This window comes from Pyxicephalus adspersus, chromosome 10 (genome assembly GCF_032062135.1).
Source record: "Pyxicephalus adspersus chromosome 10, UCB_Pads_2.0, whole genome shotgun sequence".
Lineage (NCBI taxonomy): Eukaryota > Metazoa > Chordata > Amphibia > Anura > Pyxicephalidae > Pyxicephalus > Pyxicephalus adspersus.
The window spans coordinates 41,676,313-41,695,494 of NC_092867.1; the positions used below are offsets into that span (position 1 = coordinate 41,676,313).

Here is a 19,182-nt window from a genome sequence, read left to right on the forward strand (position 1 = left end):
CTATGGCTGTGGCTGGATTGACAAAACTCATTCTCTCTGTTGGAATCCTTGCAATCTGACAAAAAGCCTTCTGGGGCCGCTGCTTAAGAGGCTGTGTCGCCCAGTGACGGCAGAGCACCCTTGTCGCTATTGATTGTGCTACTCAGTGGAGTGAAAATTATTGATCCAGCCGCTAAACAGGCAGTTATGTGATAATCTGTTGAATGAAGTGCCAGTCTGTCTGCTCTTGGCAGGGAGGCAGATGTGTACTTAGGTCTGTGTTAACTACTGCAGGGTCAATAGAAAATGCCAGCAGCAAGTTCTTTTAGCTCCAGCTGCAAATTTCTCTCCTACTGATTGAATGTAAGTGTTTTAAAACCCAAGGCTGTGGAAACTGTTATAAGATCTCCCCTAAGCACTGTTTGCATCTAAACTGACTGTATAATATAACATCGGTGTCATTTTAGAAAAGCTCATGCATCTAACAGAAAACAAGGCACTATGTGGGTTTTTTTCCTATCCATAGAGCTGAGCAAGTCAGGAACTAAATAAAAACCTTGCATTAACCAATCAGCACTTTTCTTTTCTGTGGTTAATTGGCAGTCATACTGCCATGGTGGGTACAGGCACATACACCAACAGGTTCCCATTGACATCCAGTCATCTCCAAGCACATCTTTACATTTAAACCTCTGTCATTGCAATTGTAAAAATCCTGGTATAGTATTTCTTGATATTGGGCACATGCACACTCCCCTGCCTTCCCACTGTGAAGAGCTCGGTGCCCGAGCCAGGTCCCAGCACTGCACACTGGATGGCACTGGACTTTGGATGATACATGGCAACCACCAGCTATTTACCGTATAAATGTCATATTTCAAGACTTCCTTAGTAGCTTCATTCAAGCACAGTCACAAAGATGAGGGGCCTTGCATAAACAGGAAACAAATCCTGAGATTTTTCACATGACAAATGGTTCCCAATGTACTGAAAACCTGGGTTTTAGGGGTTTGATTCAAGGATGTGATCTGTTTGGTTGTCAGATACTCTTGATTCACCAAATTCTATGTTTAGGTTATGTGTACAACCTTCGGATGACACCTGTGAGATGTTTTTAGCAAAATAATTGCAAGAGTATCCCCAGGCTAAGGTTGTGCAAGGTTGCTTTTAGTATATGAGGCCCATTGCCTTCACTGCCAGTATCCATAAACAATTGTGCTGCAGTGCACACATATAATGAACAAAGATCTCTGATAGAAGCTGACAGCTACTGAATACTCATTCCAATTTCAGCTCTAAGGTTTTATTTAACTGGATAAAATAAAATAAAAATCAGCATTAGCAGGTTCTAAAATGTATTTAAATCTAACCTCATTTAACAAAAATGAAACCAAAATGGAGAAGCCATGTGTGGAAAACACTAAACTCAGTGAGTCCAAAGCTTGTAATAATTATCTGTATGACTGTACCAGTCTCCTAAATTATTGTGGAGGAATTTCATCCCATTCTTCATTTTTTTTTTTTTTTTTTTTTTTTTTTTTTTTTTTTAGTTCATTCATGTTTGCGGGTATTTGTTTATGCCAGTTCCCGCCACAATGTTTTAATTGTGTTGTCCATTGCCCGGACTTGGCCATTGCCATTTTTCTTTTTAGGCTGTTTTGTTATATGTCGGTGTGCTTGGGATTGTTGTCCTGTTACATGGCCCAATTTTAGCCTAAATTTAACTGTCACACAGATGGCCTCACATTTCATTCAAGAATACTACGTTATACAGACCAAGTCATAGTTGACTCAATGACTGCAAGGTGCCCAGGTCCTGTGGCTGCAAAACATGACAAAAACATTACCTGTCCACCACCATGGTTGGCAGTTTTTTGTGCTAATGTAGTTAATGAGATATTTAAAATGTAAATGATGGACTTTACGTAATCATTTATGTAAAATGATGGACTTCAAATTGTTTGGAAATGGCATAACCTGAATGCTCCAGACCAGCGAATTGTCAAATCATCTGCTTTTATAGAAGTGGTCACACAAGTGCATTTATTGGCAGCAATTGGCTGTTACTTACTGCTAATTCTAATTCCTGTGGAAGTGGTAAGGGTGCACCTAATTTTCATACAGCACTTCTACAATTTGACCTAGTCTTTGTTAAATAAATAATGACAGGGTGTATTATGTCATGTGATACTCATCTGAAGTTGCATCTATCTAATTTTAGGCTGCTAAGGACCAGATTAATTTTTCATATGTCCCAATAGGCAAAACCTTAGAATGAATCTCCCATGACTGTAGCAAGGTGCCTGTTGCTGTCTCATCTCTTATCTAAAAATAAATGCTCTGTATAGGGTACTTAGGCCTATATAAAGACAGGTGAGCTTAGAGTATCTGTTTGTAAGCACAAGAAGCTTGTACTGAGATGTGGATGATATCATTCCAGCTTTTTTTTAATGATAGTTGTTTATCTGGTTCAGTTCTCAATCATTAACTTTGAGAGAGCTGCAATAAGGCAAGTGTGACTTCTCAATCTGCACACTTGTTCTAGTTCAGTGACCTAAAGTTCTGCAGTCATTGGATCAGCATGACAGCTGGGAATCTGGTGTTTTCAGAAGAAAAGAATAGGGTACAAAATTGATGTAAAGTAAGTAAAATGTGAAGTAAAATTTTGCCCTATGCCTTCACTGCCGCAATCGCTTTCCAAGGTTTGCACACACGTGGCTTGTTAAATCAAAGCTTTGAATAATCACCCTCAAAAGTGATCATTGCTCACTTCACTGTACTTGTCTGGGTTATTGGCCTGTGGGTCTCACGTACCCGTACCCATACACGTACTTCTCATGGTGATATATTTAGCAGTGCCTGACTATGCCGAGAATTGTGTTTTGAGATGGCTGGAAATCTACTTATCACAAAGATTCTTTATTAGCCACAGCATTCCTAATTTTTTCTTTTGTGATCAGAAAATACCCCTATGAATGCTTCAGACGGCCACAGCAGTTGTTTAATAAATGCAAGCTAGCTGAAGGTCCGCTTTTAATTGCCTTGTGCCTGCCTAATTATACAAAATGAGTCCTGCACTGGCTGATGTTCTCTTACCAATCATAAAGGCTAATGAGGTGGAAAGGAGGACCAGTGAGCCGGATACAGAGAAGAATGCACAGGCTTGTGTGTATCACAGGGAAGAAATTATCCATATAAACTTTTATTTATTTATTTTTTCCTGTCCACTAACATCTGTAATAGTGCAAGGTGAGGGGCGATCTTGGAGACTCTAAAGAGAGCTGTGCCCTAGAGTGTCAGCAATACTTGGAAAATGTGTAAGACTTCTTGAGATTCAGTATGTTCCTTTGTATTTTTGCTTTAGTTCCTGATAACTAGAGTTACTGTAAGTGTTATTAACTATAGACTTGCTTATAAACAATAAAATAACAATTTAAATCCTTGGCAAGGATTTAAGTCATACTGATCCCCCTTCACTTAAACGATTATTTCATTTTAATGTAAAAGCCCCTATTGCAGTGTTGCCAGACTCCAGCCCTTTAAATCTCATAGTACACATTTGTAAGGAGGCAGTGCTTATTCAATAAATTCCAACTTCAGAAAAACTTCCATTGCAGTGTCTACCAGTACACTACAAACATATTGATCCTTTAGGCCTGGACTGGGGTGCAAAGATTAAGTTGCCTTGGTCCTGCAGACTCACATCTTGTATAGGCCAATCTGTGCTACAGTGCCAAACATGGTCAGCTTCCCCTACAATACAGAATCTACATCTACAATACAGAATGGACTACATTTTCAGGACACTGCGGGTCCATCTACAACCTTCAGGTCAGATATAAAACAAGAGGAATAGACGTAGGTTGTTCTTTACACCCCTTCTAGACCAAAATAGGCAAGGGGAGTTCAGCTTTTGCATTTTGTTAGATTTTTTTTTTTTCCTACCTAAACTTTGAGGAGAGCAATCAAAACCTGACTGAGGTGCCAACCCTTTTCATGTTCACATAGCAGAAGTTTCCTTGTGGCATTTAATTGTTTCTAATGTTAGAAGTCCCTCTCATATATATGTTTATCTTTACTGACAAATCCTATGTCATCTTACTGGAAGTAATGATAGATTTTATTTAGTTGCCGACAACTTTTTTCATGACCACCCAAGGAACATTTTTCCTAACTTAATGCTGTCTAATTTTAATATTTTCTTTTTGCTCCATGTAAATTAATTAGTTTGTTCTTGTTCAGAGCGTGAGTGATAAAAAAAATTCTGCTTGCTCAGTTCAGATTTTAATTTGAGCATCATTTTTCTGAATAGTATTTCAAACGGAGAGGAGCATAAGTTATTCTTTAAAATGATGAAAGCCTGCTATATTGTCAGAGGTCTTGAGATGTGAATTATTAGTGACAAATCAATGCTTGTAAACCTTGTCATGTTATGAAAGTCCATCAGTTCATTGTTCAATGTATGAAGGCTGCCACCCCCCAAGTCTAGACTTTTCTGACATGCAGGGTTTACTTGTATGGTGTCATGCTAAAGGCAAAGACTTCTTGTGCCAAGCTTCTCCCTCCCCCATGTAGTAACTGTTCTGCTTGTATTGTACTGGCAGCCAAGTAATAGCAAAAAGCTTAATGAGTTTTATAGCCAGCAATTTATGGAACGCTTCCTGGAAGGCTGCTCAGAGCTTACACAAATAAAAGCTTTTTAGACGCCGCTTATCGAGCCGACATAAAGGGATGTTTTGGATTAATTATGTAATAGGAGAACAGCATTCAACCTACCTGAAGAATTCTCTGGGGACTAATTACTCTTGATTTACTGCTCAATGGATTAAAGTAATGTTAACCCTGTCATCTTGTCCTTTTAACCATCAATGTCTATTCTAGTGGCAGAATATAAATATGTAACTACTCTGCAGTTCAGTAGCAGGTAATGCAGAACAGTATGAAAGGAACTTTTCACCAAAAGGCCTTCTGTCTTCTAAATTAACACTAACATAAGTAAAGGAGACTTTTTAAAATATTTACGTAAATAATGTTTCAGTTTTGGGTTAAGTTTTTGCTTAGCTAAAACTCATCACAGAAATTGTTATTGGTATTAATTTTCCACTTTAAACCACAGGCCGCTTTTATTGTGCCACATTTTATAGTACAGACCTTAGTTGGTACTGCTGGCTTAATTATTGTTGGTGGATTATTTAGCACTGAACAAGCGCCAGATTTCTTTGAAGATCATTTCCAGTGACAGGAGAATGTCAAGCACTGTTCTGCGCTGTCCTCCATAGGTAAGTGTAGCACTCAAGCCCTCTTGGTCATTCATTGATCCCCCAGGGGTGGTAAATGAATGAAGTTGTGGATGATGGACCCCTGTACATATGCTAGATTTTTTACTATGTATAGCATTAGTTTTAATTAATCTACTGCTGGCCTCATCTGTTGGTGATATTAATGACAGCATGCCGAGACATCTGTCCTTTTCACCTAAAAAAGAAAAAGCCTTGGAGGGAGAGGGGGGTGAGGCATATGCAGCTCCATGCAAGGGTAGATACAGGATCTCTCGCCCTAAACATGGACCTGTTCACTTTAAATTCAGGCAGTAAAGCCAATAAAATTCATTCAGTGTCAATTACCATTCAGCAAAAATTAGCTAAAGTCTAAAATATAACTTCGTGTGTACACATAAAATCCTTCAGCCCATAGCTTTGTTAGCTTTTCTTTTGTCTTTCCAGATGACTGTGCCCTTTAGTGTGGTCCCTAACCTGTCCCACAACATCACACAACTTAAATGGATCATAGATGCAAAGAAAGGGCAATGCTCCATTGAAGTTGCTGGTAATGTTTGGAGTCCATAGAGTGAAATGTAGAAACCTGAAGAGATACACTCACAGCACCAGATTGAGATCTGTGCGTATGGTATAATTGGGGATATCCAAACAAATGGTGTTTGGGTAACTGAAAGACATCTATCAGTTCATCAAGTTTGTTCACTGGATGGTAGAACACGGAAGGTGAGGAGGTATGGTGCTCCAGACCTTCGAAGGTCAAATGCTTTATTAAAATTTTTAAAGCAGCCAACTACCACAGCTTCAAGAATAACTGCAGAATCTTCAGCATAAAAATAAATGACCGTGGACAAAAACCAACTGACCTCGAGAAAAATAGAATTAGAAATATGTAGACTCGAACCAAACCATGCAACCAGGTGTTGCAATTCATTAGGACATATTCTAGAGTTAGCTCCGTTCCACAAAAATGTTAAATATGTGTCCAGCCTCTCAAATACATAGGAATCCATACAGGTAAAATCCAAAAGACATATGAAAATAAAGGGACCGTATAATTTTAGAAGGTGTGAACCTTTAGGAGAAAGGCTTTATAGGAGAGTAGTGGATCAACATTTAAGGGAAATTAAATTATGCATTGAGCTAGATATCTCCAGGAAAAGTTATGTAGTCTACATCAGCCTTCCACAATGTGTTTAACATTGGAGAACTCTTGAAATAACCTTCAGAATTTAGGGAACCCCTTCTATAAATGCTATATCCACAACTCGCAGTACATTAGTACAAGTAGTGTTTAGATTAGAATTGGTATGCAGGATGGAAGGGGCTCCCTGTCTTTGTCTTGCTGCACTTACCTCCCAGCAATGCCACCCAGGCAGCTTTAATTTTATGGAAATTCCTACCAAAGATTATATTTACTTCTGTCAAAAAATGTTTGAAATTATTATTTTTGGCCTTTTTAAACTTGGCGACCGTAGACAAAAAAAATGCCTGCTTGTTCAGTGTGTTTCCGTAATAAGTAGTTGATGGATTTAAAATGGCTCTAGCAGCCACAGTTCACGCTGAAGCTGAACTTTTAACAATGTATATATAAGTGTATTAATGGCCTTCATTAATCCTCAAGGCGTTGTATAGATTGCCAGCAAGTCTTTTCTGTCAGCAAGATACTTTTCAGTAGTAAAGCAGTCAGCAGCCACCTGTCACGAGTGACCCTTGCAGTGTTTGTGGTAGAAGTACATGTAAAAATGCTGAAGCACTTGTAGATGGATCGGCAGCACAGTTTGACAGCTGCACCTGAAAACACCAGCTGGAATAATTCTTCTTTATGTAATGAGCAGTTGTGAAGAGAAGAGTATATTCAGCACTAATATATTTACAAATGTTGATCTGTGCATAGTAAACAAACCTGCTAAATTTGTGTGCATCCTTGTTGTTTTATATAACTGTCATTGTAAATATATAGATTTGGTTTGTCGTCTATCGGTCTGTTATAAAGACATGAAATGATGAGTCAATCATAGTCATTCTCAACCAATGTTCCATGGAAACCTAGGATTTTGCAAGAATTTTGCAGGCGTTTCCTTAGCTGATAAGAGTGTGTGTGCAGTTCTGGGTCCAACATTACTTGGCAGAGCCGTCAGTATGCAACAAAGGACCTTTTATAGCTATCTGTAAAGATGCTGTTTTGACCACCTCGTGATAGGTTTATTGCCTTTGTGCTTTTAAATTGCAGACCTTTAGAGATGTTGCTTAGTATCACACACACCCGGTCTCCTTCTTTGGCAACCTATTACACAAATAAATACTTAATCTTCTAAAGCTCTTGGGCAGACACTTGGCAGCATAGTGGGTAACTGGTTAACACTCTTTTTCTGAACCTTTGTTTCCCTTGTTCTAATCCAGGGACACTATTTGAATGACATCTGTATATTTTCCCCATGTGTTTCTCCCACAATCTATAAAACATACTAGTAAATGTATTGGCTTTGGCCCAAATTGGCCCTGGTGGGTAGGACATGGTCGAGACATTAGAATGGAGGACAGAGACTTGTGTTAATGGTGTACACTGTGCAATATGTGGGTGCCATATGAAAAAAACAACAGATTGCACCAAACATATCGCACATGCATGCAAAGAAAGTCTCTCTACTCTTCCTTATATTGGAAGAAAATAATGGTGTATGTGACATTTGTGTGTACTAGATGAGCCAGCCTGAGTCATTCTGGGAACGCAGGGAACAGGCAGACCATACATAGCAGTATCCAGTAATCATAAACCATTGTTCATTGACGTATGGCTGGCAAGTAGAGAATAAGTGGCTTAGACCACCTAGCATTGATGAACATCAGCGATGAGTTTAAAAGACTGAAATAATACACCAGCCAGATATTGAACACTCATACAGTATGCAAACTGCACAAGCTGTCCACATCATCTTACATGAAGCAAAAGAAAAAATGTAATTTATGAACATATGGTCAGCATGGGGGGGGGGCTTGCTGTCTGTACCAAACCAGACTAAAACAGATCAACAGATGCGCACTGAATTGGCAAGTATGGGTATTGGGGATAGTGGGTAGTTAGGTGCTCAGAATGCCCCTTTAAACTAGGCCTGTGCAAAACTGATAAATGGCAAGTATTTTTATTTATTTTAAATTGCAGTTAAAGCTGAACGCCATGCACATAAATACAAATGCTCCTACTCATGTGCTTATTTTTTAGGTCCGCAAATATACTTTTAAATGCAGCTATTTTAGGCACCTTAATTTGTCCTGTAAATACTCCCATGTAAAGCACCACTCTGATAGATGGAGGGCAAGTACTACAAGTCACTCTGAGATTTGCTAAAAAGGAACTTACTGACTGGTTGAAACCAAAGAGATCCAACTTGTTCGGGGGTTGCATAGCCACCATCACAAAATCTTTGCCCGATGCCATGGTTCTTCGAAGCCATTGTCCTTCTTTGCATGGGGGGGGGGGGGGGGCTGAGGAATTTTGGTAGAGATAGTAGGTACAGAAACTCTCTCATATTGGGTACTTACAGTACACTGATAGCATTAAAAGCTTTATAGATCTTTCAACCACCCCCACACTGTTAAATCTAAAATGACAGTTTTGGAATTATACTTGACAGCTAAATTCCATGCAGGCAGCTTTATAAGCATTGCATATATTTTACTTGCAAAGTGATTGTTTCCATCTCATGAGGTTTACCGCAGAACAACCTTTTTTTTCTTTGGCTATAAGAACTAAAGCAAACCTGTTCCATTCTGCCAATGAAAATGGTTACTAGGGTAAACAGAGTAGGGTAATGTACCTAAAAGCTTCAATAGCTAGCTAGATAGCTATTAGATAGATAGATAGCTACAAAATAGATAGCTACAAAAACTTTCTGTATGCCTATTCTATCTAAAACTATAAACACTTACCAACATCACTAGGCCATGCATACAGTCGGGACTTCCTCCTCATGTAAGTGATGTTCTATAGAAGTCTGAGATTATACTCTGCCTGCAAAAGATCCCACATCGTTCAGTATAGTCACAGAAAGCACTGATTTCCATTGGATTAGTTTGACAGTCAGAAAATTCTCTGGAGCGGTTCACAAATTAAGCTTCTGTACTCTTGGAATGTAATAGCTTTGTACATTATTTCTTATGATCGGAACAAATAACACAATTCTTTATTTTTCTCTTTTTATTCAGGTAAATATGAAATATTACATTATTATACTTTGCTTTTTCCTCTTGATCTTAGTTAAAATTTCTGCAAACTTTATCATGTTTTTATGGCTCTTACTTGTACTGTAAAACCTGTGTCCAAACCTTAGTAGCTCAAGCTGTATTGTATTGACAGAAATTGATGTCTCATCCCATCCTGGATAAATGAGTAGGAAGTTTTGTAACGGCAATTGACTTCATATCTGTGTATAATGTAGTAAAAAAAATAATACTAATAGTAAAACTTAGTGCATGACTGTCCCTATGTTTTCAGAACTAATAGAAGATAATATTTATTGTAGTAGAGACATTCGCGCTTAAATCTTAAAACGATTGAGGCAACATGTAGGACCTGGGTGTTGATGTGCAACGCACTCAACAGTCTCTTCTATTTGCACTTGAGGTCAGTTTGAGACGCTTCTGAGATCATTCAGAGATTTGACTGGGACATTAAACTTGCATTTGTCTTCCTTATAAGCTTTGTCAAGCTTTTTTAAACCTCAGGTCCTTGGGATCTTTTACTTGAAACTAATGTATTTATTTTTTTGTCATACAGCCCAGAGCAGATCCTATACCCATCTGTAGTTTCTGTCTTGGGACAAAGGAATCAAATCGGGAGAAGAAGCCTGAAGAGTTGATCTCCTGTGCTGACTGTGGGAGTAGTGGTAAGTTGGCTTTGAAAATAAACCTTCAAAGTAATGCTTGGGTATTTTAACATTTTTGAGCTTAATGGCTTTTGGTACATTTTAACTATAGTAAGATACCGTCAAAAAGGTACATTATCCCATTGAACTTACCATTTTATTCACACGATGGGCTCTATTTTTAAAACTGTGAATCCAACATTTCCTCAAACATCTCCACATTGGATTTTTCAAGGTCTATGATTTTCGAGGCAGTAACTGGTTCCCACAAAAGAATGTTTAAAGGGCCTTTTTTTTTTTTTTTTTTAGCCTCCAAAAATGAACTTCATCTGTCCATAGACATTATTCCTGTACATCCATCATGTGACACAAAGCCTAGGCAATGATCACATGGTGCCTGACTACCAGGGGCATTGAGTTTGTTTCAATCCATTAGAGACTGCATAGTGTAACATTTAGTGTCAGACAAACTTGTGATGTGAGAGGAAGAACAACATTTTTTTTTTTTTTTTTTAGCCCCCAAAAGAATCCTGAAAATGAATTACATCTGGCCTGCCTGCCCGCTACTACGTATTGCAGCGAGTGATGCCACTACTACAATTCCCAGCATCACTTGCGTCTATAGACCAGCGGCCTATGCGGGAATTGTAGTCTCTGCATCACTCGAGTCTATGCAACAGGAAGTGGGATATCTCTGCCCCGCCCCCCTCACACATCACAGGCGCCTACAGTAATACTTTATAACTGTAGTTCTGCTTGCAAATAATAAAAGCGACACAGCAGTTAAATCGTACCAACTGTATTTCCATGATTGTAGACATAGCTGGGAGGACTTAGTCAGCATTAGGCTGGGGATCTATTATAGTGGGCTGGAACATGCACAGAGAATCTAATTTTCTTACACATGGCAGGATCGACATGAATCTCTGTTACTACCTCACATCATCATTTTCAATCCATAGACATTATTCCTGTACACCCATCATGTGACACAAAGCCTAGGCAATGATCACATGGTGCCTGACTACCAGGGTCATTGTGTTTGTTTCATTCCTTTAGAGACTGCATAATGTAATATTTAGTGTTAGACAAACCTGTGATGTGAGAGGATGAACAACACACAGCCTGCATAGATAGATAGAAATTAGTCTTTTCTACCCTAAAGTGTGTGTAGAGGGGTTTGTTTTTGTTAGTTATGGGTGAGGTAGTAAACTCCCTCAATTTGTTCAATAAATTTCAAGTTTGGCTCCCCACTTGGTCTAAATTTTTAATTTCGGTGTATTTGAGTTTGACACTCCTGCTATATATTAAACAGAAAACATAAACATATGTTGGTTTCATACCCACCTTTACCACCTTTTGTCTGCCATTTGATGGGATCGGCTTTGCACATCTGAATCCTTCAATGTATTCATTGAGGTAATATTGCAACATTGCTAGGCTTGATAGCTTTGATGAGCAAAAATGTTCAAGCCTTACTACAGATCTTTTAACTAAGACTGGGTCATTCCATGATATTTTTTTTTTCTTTAATTCTTATCTGTTCATATTGTGTCCATCAGCTCTTGCACTTTAGTTGTGTTGCTTGTTCACTTGGTACCTCATCCATGGATCGTTTTCCTAACTGCATGTTTTTGAAGGAGTGGAGGAAATCCACTTGAACGTGTAGAGGACATGTTGTAGATGGTAGCTAGGATTTGGACAATTGCAAGGACAATAGTTCCAGCCACTGAGCCACCTGTGCCACCCTACATTTCAGGTTTTGAACCCCTGCTCTGTAACTTTGGCTGTTTTGGGATTACCCAGTGAAGTATCTTTGTAAATTAATCCATGTGATCACTATGTTTAGCTACCACATGATTAGGGTTTTTTTTTATATACTTTATCTGACGGCATAGAAGTCTTATACAACATGGTCACGAGGTTATCAGTCACCCACTAGTTGAATGGAAAGGGGGTTAACTATTTTTCAACAAACACCTGGGCCTTTAAATGATTTTCAAAATTATTTAGAAATAAAAACCTTTTTTTCCTTCTCCAGCTTAAAGCAAGTGGGGTAATTTAATTTGATCTGAAAATGTACATTTTGCAGGGATCTCCTTTGATTTCAGAGGTCTTAATAACAACCATTTAATGAGTGAGACATTTGATGTATTATGTTTTACCGGCTTCCTGATTGATTTAACCTGCACTGAAATAATTAAGCTAAATAGTTGCTAAACATCAGTTCATTAAGGCAAATTATATCAAGTCATTTGAATCCCAGGCAAGACACATGTTTATGGATTCTGTAAAGATGTGTGTCTGTAGAAGTGAGCAGTTATAGCATTATAGGAGTTAAGTCATAGGGTAGAAAACCAAACCTTTTTCTTTCCTTGTGCTTACCGTGGAGAGCAAACTCCACACGACTTTCATGGATCAGCTTCCTTCAGCATTAGCAGCTGATCCTCGCTCTGCCTCATTAAGATCAAATTATCCTTAATTAGCTCCTCCGATGTCCCACGTAATGTGCTGTGTTTAGAAGCAGCTTCAGAATAAGTCACTGTTCTTCCCTCTAATCGTGTGGGAGCAGTGCACTAATCTCTTCTGTCTGACTGCTCACTTCACAGGGGGTGCCTAACAGGCTTGACCCCAGATAGAACAGTTAAATCTAGATTCTGTATTTTGCTGAATTAAGATCCTGCAATTCCCTGGGCTGTTTTCAGTAAGGGTGGTATACTTTCTTCATATTGAAATCCTTTTCATGTAGTTTTATCCCCTAGAGCTAAAGCTGGGGTTTTGCAAACATTTGCTGTTACAGCTCATCCATGGTCACTAATTTTACAGTAGCCAACTTTCTAGCAATCTTGTAAGAAATTAAGATGCATGTTAAACTACATAGGATTTTCTAGTTTCTTTACTACATATCCTGATAGATAAACTTGTTCGATGTACAACTCTAGACCTGGAGGGCCAGTATCTGCACACAATAGGAGCCATTTTAAGCAAGACTGTATGTTCAGCAGTTTAGCCTTAAAGTAAAACTAAACTTGTTTTTTTTTTTTTTTAGGTAGTACGTTGATGATTTTATTCTATAAGTTTTTTTAAATTTACAGTAAAATAAAGCTACCTGGTGTTGCCAATATTTTATTAACTCTCACTTGTCCTCACTCAGTTGCAGGCACTGCTATTCATACCCCACCTCTTTGGGGTTCTAGATCTTTGGCTATGTTTGTTCATTCCCATCATCCAGGGGCATGCTGGGATATCCAAAATCATAGGTAGACAGCTGTCAAACTGTGTTTTTTAAGTCCAGAATCTAAACACATTTATATCTCTGTAAATTACTGCAATCATTTTGATAAGGTGAGGTTTGCAAAGTGTCAAAAAAAAACTTTATGTAAAAATCCTGGCCTGTATGGTGTGGTCTTGAAGACTGAATTTGAACAGCTCTGGTTTATTCCATGTAAAATAATCACTTTATATAAGGGACACGTCACGTGGGAAGTTTAAGCTGTGGCCTAGCCAAAGCTTCTATGAAACTGCACTTTAGCCATCCTTGTTGTCGGTGGAAGCATGCAGGGTTCCTAAACATTACTAAATAGTATCTTGGGTTCCAGCATACTTAAACTCTGTAATAGAATAGTGCTGTGACATGCTTCTATCACCCCAATTTCCTGATTAATATTATTAGATAGGTGTTTCTGTTAGTGGAACATCAGTGGCTGTTCACAGACCTACAAGTATACGAGGTTCAGGCTACTGCATGCCTGGGGTAACTGTCTATTGAGGCTTTAGATGACTCCCCACTGTTCCACAAACATAATGAGTATTGACGGTTTTGTAAGGTGCTTCACTATAGATTACCTATGTTGACATAACTTTGGTTCCTTGCTTTAATGATACTCATTGCTTTATGTTTGTGTTTTTTATGGCTGCCCTAATACAATTACCCCTTTCACTTTTTTTACTTTTTAGGTCACCCATCTTGTTTAAAGTTTTGTCCAGAGCTTACCTCGAACGTTAAAGCACTGAGGTGGCAGTGCATCGAATGCAAAACCTGCAGTGCCTGTAGGATTCAAGGCAAAAATGCAGTGAGTTCTCTAGTGCTGTTCACATTGATTTGATTGCTTAATTTCTTTAGCTGTTGTGTACATAATAGTAATCAAACTCTTGTGCCCTTTCTCTTTCAGGATAATATGCTTTTTTGTGACTCTTGTGATAGAGGATTTCACATGGAATGCTGTGACCCACCACTGGCCCGCATGCCAAAGGGTATGACTTTTTGTATCTACATCTTCCAAAATTTTAGGCCACGCAAAATGGGAAAGGATCTGACTTCTGTTTTTTGCGCTAGAACTTTTATACAGTTTTTTTTTTGGTTTGTTTTTTTCTACCTGTTTAAACTGGAGAACGTGATCGTGTAAAAATAGAGCCAACTTGTTTTAATGATACGCAGTAAGATATTTCACTGTACAAGGTGTTTGCAGCATGATTCCAAAGATGTTTGTGTCCCTTTTTAGGTATGTGGATTTGTCATGTCTGCCGGCCAAAGAAAAAGGGTCGTAAAATCATTCAAGAGAAAGCTGCACAGATCAAGAGGCGGTACGCAAAACCTATTGGCCGACCAAAAAACAAATTAAAGCAACGCATGTTGTATGTATTCCCTTTCCTGGTTTTGTGTGGTTGATTTAATGCATGAATAATTTTAGACTCTGATGGGGTAATATTACTGCAGGGGAACAGTGAAGGTTTATATCTAATACCCAAGGGTTTCTACATCTGCTTGTAGCCAGATGTCTTGCAAATGGTATTTACATTGTATTAAAATAAAAGATAAAGGCAGTGACAGCCAGGAGAGTTAAGAGGAGTTTAGGTGTACATTAACTGAAGAACTCAATCTTTACTAAAAACAAGCCATCCTGATCCTTGCCAACTCCAAGGGCTTGATCACCATTAGTAAGGCTATGTACACACGTGCAATAATTATCGCTGGAAAGGATCTTTTATGATCTTTTCCAATGACTAATTGACGGCAGGATGCATGAATGAGTGCTGTACATACAGCACCGTTCTGCTCTATGGAGAGGGGGGGGGGATGACAGAGTGGCATCCCGCTGTCCTCTTTTTTCCCTTCACTTTCATTACAGTCGTTCGTGGTCCATCGTCTGTGGATCCGCCAGGACGGTCATAAATATTAGGAAGTGCAGTGTTCGGCTTTTTCTTTAGTGCTTATTTTTATTTACGAAGAGCAGTCTTAAACTTGATTGCATCTACACAGAGCTTGTGGCAGGCAAGATATAACATTCTAATGCTAAGTTCTTTGTTGAAGCACTTCCAATCTTTATGTTGATACTGCAAACATGACTGCCTAGAAGGAATATTTGGTAACTTTTACTTGTACTCCAATTCTGCTTAATATGCCACTTGTGCAGCATTATAGGAGAATGATGAGCAAGATCAAGACATTCTGGAGAGGCGGCAATATTGGTGGTTTGAGATATTTGCCTAGGGGAGCTACGTTTAATTAAATTTAATCTGTCAAAATGATTTTGGCATTTCAATTAAAACTATACCTGTGTAATATTACAGTTGAATGTTGCATGAGTAGATGGAGGAAAAAATGTGAGGTTTTTATTGTTTTTTTTTTTTTTTTATATGTTAATTTATCAATAAAATATATTTTGTGTTTATGTTGCAATAAAGGTGTACAACAGTTAGCAATGCATTTTACATGTTCCTGTCCAACAAGCTGGGATTTCTTGCCTTTTACCTGTGCAGTAAAAAAGCATGTGTATTTCTAATATTTTCTATTTCATTTAAATCCTATTAGACTTCTATGAAAACTATGTACACAGTGTGTAGCTGAGGTTTTTTTTTTGGCTTACAAGCTTATAACTATTTTAGCTTATAACTAAGGAGGCTGCCAGTATTCTGTCTGATACAGATATCCACTCAGCATGGAATTCTAATGAGGCATATTGGTGGATATCATAACCCCTGCAATTCGCATGCTTGTGACAGCTCATTGATTCTGAAAGTGGTGAAGGATTATTAGCAATGACAGCCTTAAAACTTTGTGTAACCTAAACTATTTGGTTTAGAAAAAATAAGGGCAGGATTAGAAAACATATTAAGAATTTACAGTTCAGAAACTAAGTAATGGTGTGAAGGGCTGAATTTTAGAATTTACCCTAGTCATGAGAAATTCATCAAGTCTATTAGCTGCCCTAATTTACAAGGATTCCCTAGGGTAGGCCTAGGGTAGTCCACTCCACTATGTCTAGAAGAAAATGATTGAAAATTGTTTAGGAATCCAAAGAATTTCAATAACTCAACATTCCCTTTTCAGGCTGGATTAAGCCATGCAGAAAAGGAAATCTTGACATGAGCTGAAGGTTCAGAACAGTTCAGATTTTATCTGGCTTCGTACATCCCTGAAGAAGGGAGTATCTTTAGGCCCTGAAATGTGTTGGATTTTCTCTTAAGCTATTTTCAATACTTTATTCTAGACATCTGGGTCAAAGTATTTTTTATTAACTTTTGTTGGGTGTTTTTTATGACATTCTAGACATGAAGAAATTTCCTCATGTTTCCTCCTGTACCTAGACATAAAACTATAAAGTACACTGGCTTTATCTGTATGGCAAAACCCTTAACAGTCCAAACAGCCAATAAAAATGCTTTTAGGCAATTAGGCAATTTTCCCCTCATCTTTTTTTTTTTTTTTCTCTTTGTTACTTACAGGTGTATGCCCAATGATGGAGCATCTGCGAACTCATTACCAGGAAGGGGGCCATCTGGTAGGAGTCAAAAAAATAAAATGTGTCCCACCACCCTGCCATCTGGTCATGCTGCATCAGTGAAGGATCCCATCAGCAGCCTGGCTGCATCTGACCTCATTTGGCCTGGCCCCCATCCCATCACTTCCACCCTCACTTCCACCTCTTCCCCTCTCAAAGTTAACAAGAAAACCAAAGGGCTAATTGACGGCCTCACTAAGTTTTTCACTCCATCACCTGAGGGACGCAGATTTCGCAGGCGAATGGTAGACTTCTCTGTCCACTTCTGTTCCAGGAATAAACATAATGACCCAGACTCTTGCACTCTCCATAGGCTGGCTACGGGTACCACTTATGGGCTATGTAGCCCACCTCCTCCCTCACAACTTGCTCCTACTCACTCACATATCTCATCGCTGTCTGGCCACAGCCCTACCTCACAGCAATCCAGCAATTCTACCACGTCAAATTCGCCCCAGAGCTCTTCAAGTCACTCCAGTGCCCCATCCCTCAGAAGTCTACCTAGTAACAGTCAATTGAAAGGGCTGTTCGATGGACTGTCCCATATCTATGCTACTCAGGGCCAGCCACGCCAAAAAAGCCACCCAAGCTATGCACCTCCAAAGCGCCTTCGCCAAAAAGGCAGACTGTACGCTTCAACCCATTACTTTGGCAAAAGGGACACGAGGAGTAGGCTCCTTCTTTCCCACTCCAGCCCACCAAGCTGGGCAATGCCTCGGGGTCTCGCTTTGAAAGCCATTGCTCAGTACAAACGCTCGTCATTCCTCATAAAACACAGGACACTAGGCAGGTTAAAGTACAAAGTGGGACCTATAGGGGCGGGAGCCAGGACACCAGGAAAGGTCAGCTTGACAGACAGGAGGAGTAAAACCAACCAGGACGATGGTAAGCAGAGGCTTGAGAACCCTTTCCTCAGTACTTTTATATTGCACTTTAGCCGTAGTATTTAAACATTTTTGTAACATGCTGTGTCACTTGCCTTTTAATGGTAGAGCTACTAATGCAGTCTTTTTCTCTCTGGTCAGACAACTGTTAAGTGTTACTTAGAGCTTAAACTTAGAGCAAAAGTTAGTTATTACTTTCTTTTTACGCTGCATTAGCATTTACCGGACAAGAAAGTAAACTCTTTGATGGTTTGAAAATGCATAATAAATTGACCATGGTTTCAACAGGTTAGGTTCTACAACTGGAAACTTAAAATAACAGATGGACAATGCATTTTGCATTGCTCCTGAGGTCACTAGCATTGTCTGGACAAATACATTTGTACACTGGATCATATATAACGTAGTTGTTACAAAATAAATCAATTTGCAAGGAGAGTAGAGGAAGTATAGGAACACAGGGTGCACCCATTTAAAATAAAAACAAAAAATCTAAATTTATTTTTAAATGTATGTTTTGCATATAATGTTTTGTTTTATAACATCCATACAAATAAGTTATTTTTACAAAAAATTCGTTTTTTTCCCTGTTCTGTCCTATGCAAATGAACACAAGTTCATGGAAAAGTATGCAAATTAATCCCTCAGCAGGTTTAATATTTTTGCTGTGTATATGCACAGCGTATGTTTGCCCCAAAAAGAAAGGTGTAAGAGAAAAAATAATAGCACAAAGTCATGGAAATTGTTCTGGAAATGTGCTACTATTTCTTGTGACTCTGCTTTTTTTAAATGTTTTGTAGCAATGTTAGTTGCCCTTTTTATTACCTTGATTCTTAGAATTATTAAGATTCTTATGTTTAAAAAAAAAATGGAGGCTACCATTATTGACGCCTTGAAATTGCAAGTTGCTTGGCTGCCACTAACTTTAATACCTTCTATTTTACTTGCCTGAAATGAGTATCCAGAAAGTAAGACTGACTCTCTATTTTTTTATAAGGTCAGTTTTTGGATAATCATACCAACTTAGCAAATATGATTTTGAGAAAGAGGAGAAAGTGTCAATGGCAGTCTCATTTCACTTCTAGTAAATGCTTCTTGACTGAGGTAATATAAAGCAGAGGTCAATGTATTGCTGTTATACTAAATTTTCCCCATTTTAGCCTAAGAAGAAAATCTTGTCTGATGTATGGACTTCATCCTAACTCTTCTTGTGTCACTTAACCTTTAGATGGGGATATTCCTACTTTCCACATACTGTGCTCATGTTCTGCCTGATCTTTTTTTACCATTCAATCAATGCTGTAGAATAGATCCGCTTTTACCACATCCCTGACCTCCACATCATCATTGCTTTGGCTTTTTGGCATGGCTGGTCCAGCTTCTTCCCATTTTCGCT

At 38.6% G+C, this 19,182-nt stretch overlaps 1 protein-coding gene across 9 annotated transcripts in view; it reads left to right on the top strand.

Moving 5' to 3' along the window:
• The window catches only part of KAT6B (lysine acetyltransferase 6B), a 56,407-nt gene that overhangs the window by 14,910 nt on the left and 22,315 nt on the right, over positions 1 to 19,182 (top strand). For 6 of the 9 annotated variants that reach the window (XM_072424001.1, XM_072424005.1, XM_072424003.1 and 3 more), the window contains 5 exons: positions 10,033 to 10,141; positions 14,078 to 14,193; positions 14,293 to 14,374; positions 14,623 to 14,755; positions 16,847 to 17,787. In XM_072424001.1, coding sequence (XP_072280102.1) covers positions 10,033 to 10,141; positions 14,078 to 14,193; positions 14,293 to 14,374; positions 14,623 to 14,755; positions 16,847 to 17,787 — 1,381 coding nt within the window. The remainder of the gene's footprint in view (positions 1 to 10,032; positions 10,142 to 14,077; positions 14,194 to 14,292; positions 14,375 to 14,622; positions 14,756 to 16,846; positions 17,788 to 19,182) is intronic. The other 3 variants (XM_072424007.1, XM_072424008.1, XM_072424009.1) reach the window with 3 other exon arrangements.